General features: G+C 36.8%; 1 protein-coding gene across 1 annotated transcript; it reads left to right on the top strand.

The window, feature by feature from the left end:
• The first annotated feature begins 929 nt into the window (after positions 1-929).
• Positions 930-2,530, top strand: LOC117320117. The gene is made up of 2 exons (XM_033874818.1): positions 930-941; positions 2,018-2,530. The coding sequence occupies exons 1-2, from the start codon at positions 930-932 to the stop codon at positions 2,528-2,530; spliced, it is 525 nt and encodes a 174-aa protein (XP_033730709.1).
• The last annotated feature ends 11,107 nt before the right edge of the window (positions 2,531-13,637 follow it).

The raw sequence follows: 13,637 nt of genomic DNA on the forward strand, positions 1-13,637 counted from the left end.
CAGATTAGACATATTACAGAAATGACTGATTTGACAGGTTGTCAGATGAAACAGGTCAGATGAGGACAAATACAGATGTGTCAGATTAGACAGGTTGTCAGAATACACAGGAGTCAGATTAGACAAGTTAATATACAGAAATGTCAGATAAGACAGGTTGTAAGAAAACGCAGGGGTCAAATTAGACCGGTTGCTAGAATACACATGGTCAGATTAGATAAGTTAATATACAGAGATGTCTCATAAGAAAGGTAAGAATATAGAGATGTCATATTAGACAGGTTGTCAGAGTACACAGGAGTCAGATTAGACAAGTTAATATACAGATATGTCAGGCTAGACAGGTTGTCAGAATACAGCATCAGATTAGACAAATTAATATACAGAGATGTCAGATTCGACAGGTTGTCAGAATACAGTGTCAGATTAGACAAGTTAAATTACAGAGATGTCAGATTAGACAAGTTGTCGGAATACCTGGGATCTGATTAGACAAGTTTAATGACAGAGATGTCAGGCAAGACAGGTAAGAACACAGAAATGTCAGATTAGACAGGTTTCACTGTACCACCATTTTCTGTCCACACTATGCCATGGTGCTATTTACTACTATCCACCATTCAGCTTGTTTCTTTTTGAACTATTTATCCTGTAATAAGCCCTGGGGGGGCTCCAACACATAAAAAAACTCGGACTCGATATAGGGGCGAGCTTATTTACAGACAAGGGCTTATTGTTGGATAAATAACATTGAATACAATATTGATAAACTAGTGATATATTTCAGCTGATGTGTTTATTATATTGTCCATGCCATGTGTATAACACTTATTTTGACCATTGACCTCTGACCTCACCAGGTAATTCATATTTTGTCACACAAATTTCGGCACTCTTACTTTGACAGTTTTATTCCATGAATTAGCAGGATGGTTCAAATGGTAATTGTTTAGTCCTTTTGTGAAATTTGGAAATACTTGTTATGAATATTTCGCATTGGTTTAAATATTGTTGTTCTGTATTTTTCCAACAGGCATTGTTGCCTCAAAAAAAACTACAATCAAATATTTTGACATCCCTGAATATTATAGTACTGTATTGAATTGTTTTCCATTGGTTCAGAATGTGTACGGTTACAGTATACAATGACACTACAGTAGAGTGCTGCATATTGAAACCTCTCAGAAATACTATAAACCACCTTTTCTTCATGGCGACATAATTTAACGTTTTCATATCTAACGACTTTTTCACAGTGATTTAAATTCATGATTTACCCTAACAAAAGGCCTACTGTACCTGTTATTGAAACTATTTCACGGCAAGTAATTTTCAGAAATTTTGATCGCCTCAGATGTGAAAAATAAACGCACACGAAAAATAAGTTGGTTTGCAGTAATTTTTTTGGACAGGTATACTATTTGTGAGAGATGGCAAGAATTAAGATACCGTATTTGACCTAATAAGGGTGCCCCTACATTTTTTCTCACAAGAAAAAAAATCGTTGAGTGTCAAAGTTTGAGCTTGATTTCTGATTATGAACAGATATCTTCATCTTGAATATTTTCACAGCCTTGGGTATTCTGCGATAAGGTATAGTCTGTTTCATAAAACTTCAGAATAACGAATCCTAATAAGGGCGCCCCACTGTCAATTACCCATGCCTTGCGCCCTTATTAGGTCATATACAGTACTTCAAAGTTTGGAGTGAACATTTGTATGTGTGCCATTTAGATATGCATCATTCTGCTGTACTTTGGTTGACAGATGGTTGTTTTGGGAGAAAATCATATTGAAAAAGAGACCGTTAGTGTCTTTATGTTATCGTAATACACCATTTATATCGTGGTTTGAAATACATATTTTCATAAGAACAAATCGTGTCCACATTACATTTAGCTAACAAATTCATTATAGCTGAAATTTTTATTGCAATGTTAGATCATCATCATTTGTGCTTTTTCTATAAGGCAACAACATATTGAAAAATAAAGTAAATGTTTTATTTGTATTAAAGAAGAATGCTGCAAGCTTAGTCAAGTTTATCCTGCCTGCACTTCCTGGAGCCAGGTTTATCCTGCCTGCACTTCCTGGAGCCAGGTTTATCCTGCCTGCACTTCAAGGAGTCAGGTTTATCCTGGCTGCACTTTCAGGAGTCAGGTTTATCCTGCCTGCACTTTCAGGAGCCAGGTTTATCCTGTCTGCACTTTCAGGAGCCAGGTTTATCCTGTCTGCACTTTCAGGAGCCAGGTTTATCCTGCCTGCACTTTCAGGAGCCAGGTTTATCCTGCCTGCACTTTCAGGAGCCAGGTTTATCCTGCCTGCACTTTCAGGAGTCAGGTTTATCCTGCCTGCACTTTCAGGAGCCAGGTTTATCCTGTCTGCACTTTCAGGAGCCAGGTTTATCCTGTCTGCACTTTCAGGAGCCAGGTTTATCCTGCCTGCACTTCCAGGGGCCAGATTCATCGATATTCCTCAACTTAAAACTTCATATAGGAAAGTGTTACAGAATTTAAGGACAGTTCCTTAAATCCAGTAATTCTGTCCTATGGAACATTTTTATAAGTTAAGGAAGGTTCAAGAAATCACAGCCAGGTCTCCAATTGTATAAAGATGGTAATGAAGGTTTTTGTAAACCACTTGACTTCAGAGAAGTAGTGAGGGTGGGGGATGGTGAGGCCTTGGACGGAAGATCAAGTAGGTGGAAATGGTGAGGCCTGGGAGGGAAAGGAAGGTATTCAGAGAAGCCTGGGATCTAGGAATCTGGAAAGATTATAGGAAAAAGGGAGACAAAAATTGGTGCTCACCAGAGCTGAAATGAGTTGAAGTGTTATCCATCCTGTTAATGTTTAATAACAATGAAAGCTCAAATAGAACATTGTATATATATTACAAGAATCTTTAGCCCTGAAATTTAAGCAATGGTAGTTAGAAGAAAAAAAGACATTTTAAACTTGATGAACAAAACATAGGTAGGAGAGAAGACACTTATAATTCAAGGGTTTAAAAGATAGATTTGTGAAAAGATGCTTAAATTTGATGAATTTTTTAAAATGATTGGATTAGGATATCTTAAAGGTCAAAGAACTTTCAAGGAATACAAGAATGTCAAAGCCAGGATGGGAATTTGTGCTGTTATAGCATCAGAAGACTTGGGGAGCTTTTTTTTTTTTTACTTTTCTTTTTTTTTCAACATGTTTCCTGTGTGACCTGAGGTTGAAATGATTACTGTACTTATATTTGAGAATATAATGATGATTATTAAGTTAACACCTCGAGATTAACCAAATATATATATATATATACTGTTTAGTATGATAACAATGTATAGGCTGATGATGAGTAAAATATCACGTACAAATAAACATAGAAATACATTGTTTTGTGTTGTGTCTTTTATTTAGAGTAATTAACATTGCATTAATACCATTGCCTAATTGAGGATGTCATCGGCCAGTTAGTCCTTTAATGAGGCATTTTGACTCCTATTCTGGAAAATTTGGTAATTTCGTCAACAGTGATTGGCCAATCACTGCCTGCCTGCTTCCAGCTCTTTTCTTTTAGTCTCCACCATAACTTAATGAACTCTGCGATTTTTTGACAATTAATCAACATCAACTTTCCTGTCTTTGTCCTTGACGCCAACAACTAGTGCCAAAAATTATTCTCCATTGACCACATGGATTGTGTAGAAAATATCCAGCATCTTGTCTCCACAAGGAAGGCCCACACCTCAAAATACATCTTACTGATAATGGTGAAGTTAATAAGCTGCGAACAAAATCATAAGCACTTTTTTTTTTTACTGTTTCATTCTTAAATTGGTTAATAACAATATACATGTACTTTTCACACATTTTCTAGTAATTAGGGCCCTGTGTCGGAAATACAGGTTCCTAATTATAATCAAACTGTCTGTCCATCCATCAGTCTGTCTACAAAAAAAGTTTTGTTCAATATTATTGATGGACTGATTTACATGAAAATTGATCGTGAGGTTCTGTTCATAATAATAATACACACTGAGGTAAAATAAAAAACAAGGTAAGAGGTCAAGGTCATCAGGCCTAATTTAGGCTAAAGGTCAAGGTCAAATTTTGTAGCTTTTATACAGATATTTTCATATATCATTATGAAGTAAAGTTATGTGGAACTAAACAAGCTTAAGAAGTCGAATGAGGGTGAGTCACTGGATCAAAAGTCAAGGTCACATATTTTATCTATTCACTGTATGACATTTTGTTATGACATCATATAGCAAAGTTTGTTGGAATTAAACAAGAAGTCAACTGATCAAAGGTTATGGTCAAAGGTCAAGGTCCTTCAGGTCAAAAGATCAAGGATAAGGGTGATCTCTGACAATGACCTTTGCTGTTAATAAATGAGGATTTAAATGTTTAAATAAAGCAATTGAAAGCTTTGAGTATAAGATCAGTGTTCACAGTTTTCTGTTTGTCCAGCATATACAAAGGCTGATTAATATGTCTTGAGCCTCATATTGAAGGATTTGAATTTTGCCGGACATATTTTATAATTTTTCAACATAATCCCCTTCAGTATCTATACACTTTTGCCAGCAGTGTTTAAGGGCCTCAATGCCACTTTTATAGAACTCCTTTTCTTGGCTGTTCAGAAGGTCATCCACTGCATGTAAGACATCATCATCAGACTGAAATTTGGTGCCTGAAATAACGGTTTTCAGTTTTGGAAGTAGATGAAAGTCTGATGAATAAGGTGAATAAGGCGGATGCTCAAACAATTTGAAGCCATACTCATAAATGGTAGTCATGGCAACGACAGACTTCTGAACAGGAGCATTGTTCTGGTGAAATAACACACCTTTTAAGTGAGCTTTCCACGGCTTAAGTTAAACATTTTCCCGTAACTGCCTCAGAAGTGAAGCATAGTGTGTGTCATTGATTGTTTGTCCCTTTTGGAGATAATCTATTAACAGAATACCATCTGCGTCCCAGAAAACAGAGGCATAACCTTCCAAGCTGATGAAACAGTCTTTTCCTTCTTTGACGGGGGAGAGCAAGGGTGCTTTCATTGTTTCGATTGTTGTTCAGCCTCTGGGGTAAAATGAATGACCCATGTTTCATCCATAGTAACAAATCTCTGAAGAAAGTTGGCAGGATCTTCCTCAAAAAGGTTAAGATAAGCATGCGATTATGTGTGCCTGGTGTGCTTCTGATCAATTGTCAGATGTCATGGTACCCATCGGGCCAAAAGCTTTCTCATTGCAAGATCCTCGGTCAAAATGGAATTTACTCTTTCCTGTGGAAAGCCAACTCTACTGGCTATATATCTTTCTGTGACTCGCCTTTCAGTCATAACAATATCATGAACTTTATTGGCCATTTCTGGTGTTGCAACATTGACAGGCCTTCCAGGATGGGGGTCGTCCTCAAGGCTCTGTCGGTCGCGCTTAAATTCTGCCACCCACCTTTCCACTGTAGCATATGAAGGTGCATCTTTAGTGTTGCTACCATATCATTATGGATCCTAGGTTTTAAACCTTTTTTATGCGAATATTGCATCACTGCTCTTTCACTGACTTTGTCCAATTTGCAAAAGCCACTTGTCTTGTTAACTTTGGAGTGCTACCCTGTCAATATAAACTAACCAAACGAGACCAGTCCTTCGGAACACGACCCTATATAGTCAAAGAATAGTAGGACTTAAAAGAAAATCCTTGAGTATCTCCTTCAATATGAGGCTCACAACATATCAATCATCCCTCATATTTCTTCAGAAGTTTACTTCGTTCCTCGTATTGAACAGTCACATCACAGTACTTATACATGTATAATGTATATTTTGCTTCTTTGAATCTAAATGTCAAATGTCAACCTCTGTGATATTGGCATCTTGATGATTATGGGGATAAAGAGACACACGATGGGCCCTTGCTGACCTGTAATTGTTCTAGTTTGACCTTACAGAGGTTAAGATCATCAATAACTCACCTGCCTCAAGAGTAATTGAGATTATACCACGGTGCAGCATCAGCTGCCCATCAGGTGTCAACTTACCTTCAAACCACTTCTCAATTAGCAAGTTGCATGCTGGGATGAAGGATAACCTTGCTTGTTCAAATGAATGACCTTGACCTACTTTCAAGGTCACAGAAGTCCAATGTGTTAAAATCTTTGACAACTTCTCATTAATCAAGAACCCAGGGTCATGATATTAAGCTGATGCTCATTGGCATACTGGGACAAAGGGCTACCAAGTTCGTTCAAATTAATCATGTTGACCTACTCCCAAGGTCACAGCAGTCAAATGTCCATGAACCCAGATACAGATCAAGGTAACCACTTCAGAGGTCAAGGTCAGAAATCAGATGAAAAGTCGACTGACTACAGGTCAAGATCACCAGGTCAAATCTAATGAGAACCTCAACAACAGGTAAATATCACCAAGTCAAAAGTCAAGGTCTGACATCAAAGTCACCTGACTAAATGAAGATATCCAACTCGGATGCTAGGGTTTGAATCGAATGTATTGCCTTACTACTGGACGAGATCATCATATTGGGGGTCAAGCTCTGAAATCATAGATAATTTAAGATAACTGTCATAAACAAAATCACTGAAAAGGAGTTAGGCTGCACTTAATGACAAAAAGACAAAAGATAAAATCATAGAAATAATAATATAAAATTATTAAAAACAAGTGCTAATTGTAATGGGAAACCATTACAGAAGTCCCCAAAACACCCCCAGTCACACCATTACGTTCATCATCCCTCAATATCCCTATATACCAAATTTCATTGAAATCAAACAATATCTAAATTTTGACCAATCAGAAGCTTCGGCATGGTTGCTATGGTAGCGAACCCCATTCAGTTGATTTTGCAGTCCCCTAATACCCCTACATACCAAATTTCATCAAAATCTGACAATATGCAATTTGGATTAATCAGAGGCAAGGAAATGGCGGCCATTTTGTTCAAATGTGAAAGTGAGGTTACGAGAGTGACCGGAGTCCCATGATATAGCTTCATACAAAATTTGATCAAAATCGGACAATATGCACATTTGGACCAATCAGAGGCAAGGAAATTGCAGCCATTTTGTTAAATAGTGAAAGTGAGGCTACGAGAGTGACCGGTGTGCCATGATGTACCTACATACCAAATTTCATCAAAATTGGACAATATGTAAATTTAGACCAATCAGAGGCCAGGAATTGGCAGCCATTTTGTTAAAAAAAGTGAAAGCGAGGTTAGGAGAGTGACTGGTGTCCCATGATGTACCTACATACTAAATTTCATCAAAAATTGGACAATATCTAAATTTCGACCAATCAGAAGCCTCCGTATGGTTGCTGTGGCAACAAAATGCATTCAGTTGATTTTGCAGTCCCCTAATATCCTTACATACCAAATTTTATCAAAATCAAACAATATCTAAATTTCGACCAATCAGAGGCTAGGAAATAGCCGCCAGTTTTTCAATCTAGAAACGGAAGTTGCAGTAATGTTTTAAGTATCATGAGACACCTTAATACCAAATTTCATGAAATCAAAGTTATAATGAAAATATAAGGGGAGCTGGCGTAGAACCCTGGCGTACACCATAGAAATAGGAAAATTTTCAAATTTCAAAATCAGTAGCCGCGACAGCCATCTTTGATTTCGGGGGAAAAGTTTCTTAAAATAATCTTCACATGTTCATCTTTATTCCCACCAAGTTTCATTTCAGTGCAACCAACGGTTATAGAGTTATAGCCCATTACATTTTAGCCAATTATGGGCTCTGGTGGCCATATTGGATGTCTGATCGAAAAATAAATAGTATGGTGCACACCTTCAAATTGCCATCTTTGTTCACGCAAAGTTTCATTTCAATCCGACTTACAGTGTTCGAGAAACGCGTCGGACAAAACTTGGCGGAAGAATAATAATAAGAAACGGACTATAAACAACAGTAACAGTAACAACTTTTTAAAGAACTGTTTGGGGGACTTAATAAAATAACATCTGACAATGTACCTCTGACATTACTAGATGTACTAGAGACTATAGTAATGCTACTTATTACTAAACTAGCAATATCAAAGAGTTGGTGTGAAGGGTTTAATTACGCTGCTAGCATATTAAGGATGCTCGATTCACTAGAAAACATTAAAGAAGCTTGACGCACTGCAAAAGCATCAAGGATGCTAGATGCACTAAACACATTAAGGATGCTTATACACTACAAAAGCATTAAGGATGCTTGATACACTAAAAAAACAGGATGGTTTATACGTGAAAATGCTGATTAAATTATGACAGTCAATTTAACAGAAATATTACTTGAATACAAAACTTTTCTCATGTCAGAGGTCATTGTATCTCATCATATGTTGAGTTGAGTAACTACATGTGCAAGTCAAAACCACCAGCTCAAGCTCACCACGTTAGAGGTCAAGGTCTGACATAAATGATAAGTCGATTGACTATATGTCCATTTCACCATATCAGAAGTCAAATTCTGAAATCAAATAAGAAGTCGTCTATCGGTCAAAGAGACCATGTCGGAGGTCTCGGTGAATCTTATATCAAATGCGAATAAGCTACAAATCAAGGCCACCAGAACAGAGACCAGGTTCTTACATCAAACGGTAATTCGTCTGACTACAGTAAAACACCGTTATAACGAATCCCAGGGGACCAACTGAATCAGTTTGTTATATTGATAATTCGTATTACGTGTATTACGAATTTTATTGTTTTTTCCTAAAAACTTCGCTGTATGAAAATACTAAAATAAAATTACAAGCAAGTACAAATTAAAAGCGATTCAATTATTTTAAGTCAGTTATAATTTTCTGCTGTAACTTTTCGTGTGAGGCAAGTGTATAAAACGTACTAAAAACATCTGACATATCATTTTGGGACCCCAGAAAATGGCTTATCACGTGTAAATAATCACTCGCCGTAGCACCACTGATTACGGAATGTTCCTCCTCTGTCTCTATTTTCTCCTCGTCTTCACTGTCCAAAACGTTCATAATGTCTTTTACAACATCTGCATTAATACTGACGAAATCGGTCGCTGTGACCTTTACCCCGGAAGTCTCGTTTTCACTAGCTCTCAATCGCTTGATGATCAAGCCATTGTACTGTGTACACACTAATTAGACATCTAAGAATGGATTAACAACTTGACATAAACATCGACAAAACAACTCACTTTAAAAATTGTATAGGTCAAGGTCACAATTTTAGAGTTAATGGTTTCGCTTATGATGAGAATTCAATAAACTACAAGCCAATGCCATCAGATGAGAGATTAAGGTATAAAATCAAGCGATATTGTTTTGTGGCGGTGATAGACTGCGAATCGACAGGTTGTTCGAAACTGCGAATCGACAGGTTGTTCGAGACTGCCAATCGACAGGTTGTTCGAGACTGCGAATCGACAGGTTGTTCGAAACTGCGAATCGACAGGTTGTTCGAGACTGCCAATCGACAGGTTGTTCGGGACTGCCAATCGACAGGTTGTTCGAGACTGCCAATCGACAGGTTGTTCGAGACTGCCAATCGCCAGGTTGTTCGAGACTGCGAATCGACAGGTTGTTCGAGACTGCCAATCGCCAGGTTGTTCGAGACTGCGAATCGACAGGTTGTTCGAGACTGCCAATCGCCAGGTTGTTCGATGTCTATTGAAATACCCTGATAACTTATGATAAAGGATCTTTCTCAAATTTCATTCGTAGGGTTTCCTTGACCAATAATTGCGGATTTTGAGCCTTTGTTGGATTTTGACCATTAAGTTTGTTAATGCCAAACTTCCGAAAGTACTGACCATGGGATGGTTTATGATTTATGAAGTTTTTACCTTGTCAGAAAATGAATGACGGTCTTTTATTTTGATATTTTTTTTTGTCGCTATTTCTGATGAAATATTCAATACATCTTTCATGGGTTTTATACCAAATTTGTCCTCTTTATCATAATTTGTGTTTATTCAATTTTGGAGCAAATTGCAAGAAAAAAATATCTGATTTGACTTAAAACGTCTTTCACAGATTTCATGTGTCTTGAAAGTTAAGCTGCATATTAAATTTTGAGACCGATTTGGTTTTGGCATTCAAAATCTAAACAACCTTTCCCCTTATATTTTCTCCTTGTTTCTTACTAAACACTTTCTTTCATTTTTTTCTTTGCACTCTTACAATATATAAGCATTCGTTAACTTAATGGATAGTGTTCGCCTATCGTCAAGACGACCGAGGTTCGATTCTCTGTAAATGAGTTTTAGATATTCCGGTTGCCTCCCTTAGTTCATCATGATTCACCATATGGCTTACAAGAGTGATTTACTACATTTACCAGATAATTTTTAATCAACTTCATTTTGAAATTTCTCGGTGAACTTCTGGTTTCTATTTTTGACGGAACAGCTTAATACAGGTTAGTTCTCATATACACCATTTCTAGGTCACGGAAACTAAACTTCACATTCATATTCAGATGGAAAACGATATCGCTTAGATGTATACATGTATCATTAGAAAAGTTAATCGAGTAGCAACCTCAATATAGAGCCTGGTTAGACATGGATCATCCGGGTACTTACGTGTACTTATAAAACTCATTCTGTGATATGACTTGGCCAGTTTCTTACACTTTTGACCCCGTTCTCATTTAGGTTGACATTGACCCTTGAAAGTGAAAAGTTTAATAAAATGATGATGAATCTGTGATCTCCATAAGCAGGGACATGTATATATACATCCCTGTCACATCGGAATTATAGTTCCCATGCAATGTAGTTTATACTAAGAGTGCTAGACGTTAGCCTTCGGAAATAAATAAAAGATTATGAATTCAACAAGATACTCTACATGTGTTTTATAATAAAAGTTTAACAAACGACATACAATGAATAGGCATTTGATAAATATAAATTTATCAATGAAATTGTACATTTGTGTGGCGAATAGTTGATATGGGTCTGTACATTACAGCTGTTTCGTTCTCTCCTAGGATTCGTGAGTGGTTGAGCGAATGCTAAAATGCATTTACTCTATGATCGAAGAAAGTTCAGTTGTTGGTAAATATTTCGTTCTTAAGAAATATGCACTAGATAAACGAAGTCTACATTGTTTAGATTGTAGATAATTGGGAGAACATGGAAATGTGGGTCATACACCTGCAAACCTTGTGTAGGAATACATCACAATCACGTTATACAATGCTAAACCAAACAGTTTAAACTATGGTGGACTTGAGTGTCATCTCAAATTTACTTGACACAGATATTCGGTCACTGACTAATTTCATTGCTTCATAGTTGTATTTACACTCTTTTTTCAATCATATGGGTTGCAAAATTTAAAAAGTTTAAGATTCATATAACGATGTCGGAAAGATACCCAAATTTCAAGCTTTTCATTACCGAAGACAATCGGGAACCTTCGGCACATTCCGTAACCCGGAAATTACCCCGATGGCCGGCGCACTGGACAGCAATTTATATTTACTGAATATTTTCCAAACACTTATCAATACTAGGCATATTTTTTAATGTCCAATATTTGTTACATTTAATATTTTAGAAAAAGATAATGATTGTTTTTGAAAACGCGTGACGGTTTGTACCATGGCTGCGTCTACAATGATTTCTACTGGACACTCACTATGAGCCACAGAGCCAACAAGACTGACCGAATTTCGAAAACATTAAATGCGCATACATTTATTTACCTGTATGCAGTACAGTACAGCCTACTTGGACTTGGCTTGTGCATAGGACATAGCGTAAATTTTCCAGCCCAAAGCTCCATTTTTATGTGCTAGGCTTATATATAAAGTTTATATAGACCGTGATTTATATATTTTGTGCAATGTCTCTACGAGCTATAAGTTCTACAATTTGAACTTAATATTGTGTACAACTCTGAAACAAGCTATATAAATAATCACTCTCGTTGTCCCAGATAAAAGCGTGTGAGTGGTCTTACTTTGGGAAGAAACCAGATTACACAGATGAACCCCAAACCTTTTAGCGCGTCCTATCGGGAAATCGAACCCCGCTCGCCTAGGCGAACGAGAGTGTGTTACCACTGCGCCATCCGACCGCTAAAGCATGTCCTTACAGTTTATTTTTCAATAATGCATGCTGTGTGGCTACTGCAGTAGCACAGGTATGTATTTGTTCAAATGTTTTTATATTACAGGCTATTTTTATGCACAAATATCCTCAAATGCAAACCAGAAATACTTTCAAGAAAAGTTACTACCTTCTGCTTGGATCTCGACACCTAACACGCCATTCTAGGTAGAATCCAACTAATGACATGTTCTTCTTGTGAGAATTGGGGTGATAACAAAGGGAATACAAATGAAAAACTATCGAACACATCTAACTTTATATATCGGACAAAATATAAGAAACAAAATGAGATCGTGACGTCATAATCACCCAAAAAAACTTTTCACTGTCACAAATATGAGTCCTAAAGAAAAACCTTAAACCTCTAACACCACATAAAGTAGTTGTAACCTTGTCTTATACAACATGCTTCATCTGGACTCTGAAAACTGAATAATGGCACCAATCAGAATACAGACATGCATTTCAGGTCGTCATATGGTTGTTGATATACCTTGTAACTCCGTTGTCACTACCCCTGTTCTCATTTTGAGAACGTAAAATAGAAGGGAGTTTACCTGACGGTTTTCGTCGATGAAACAGAATACGTTTCTGGGTTTATTGTATTTGTTCATTTTCAGGGGTCACCATACATTTCGGTCCAACTTAGAATTCTGGTTTTTTTTTCATGTCGGTATTTCCTGTTGTTTAATACAACTATCTAGTATCCAAAGAATGTTTGTTTATTCCACATCACGGTCTTCTTTGACATATGTTCAGTCCCATTTTAATTGGCCAATACTTCCCTTTCCTTGTCCAATAGAATCACTGAAAACTGAATAACACGCCTGTGTGCCCTTTGGCCATCCACATCTTCCTGGTCGATAACATATTGTTTTGGTTTAGAGGATTTTCCATTGTTCTTTTGACATATCTATGGGATCAAATCGTGTCTCTCTTGACGGACGACATTTGCTGGTATTTTCATATGAGACTTGATGTTTCGAAGCTTACCAACGCGTTTACTTAACTATTCTCGATTGATCACACCTGCTTCCAATGAATTTACAGGTCGTATGGTTTTGATTTTTTTATGTCCTTTTTATCACGGTATATGTGATAAACGTCGACAGCTGACGAAAAGGAAATTACGCTTTGACACAGATGCTCAAGAGCTGCAGGTTGATGAAGTTCTATAGTAACCACAATGATCTCATTCGGAAACCTTCTATTTCCTTGCACCGATATCATTTTGATCTGCTCACTACTTGTAATTATGCCCGATAGTTTATTTCTCTAACCTGTTTTCACTTTTAAAACGCAATATTTGACGAAAATTTCCATAGAGAATGTCTTGAAAATACATGGTCATGATAGCTATATACTCATTCAAGTGTCCCCATGTTAATTTTTGTTTGTTTATTTATCTATATTCATTTATTTGTTTTATGCTCTCGTCCAATCAATTTTTATTTTCAAGAGTACATTTTTGTTTATTCTCCTGTAAATAGATCATTTTAGGTTTACCTTGAACCCGACACA

This window comes from Pecten maximus, chromosome 1, assembly GCF_902652985.1.
Source record: "Pecten maximus chromosome 1, xPecMax1.1, whole genome shotgun sequence".
Classification (NCBI taxonomy): Eukaryota; Metazoa; Mollusca; class Bivalvia; order Pectinida; family Pectinidae; genus Pecten; species Pecten maximus.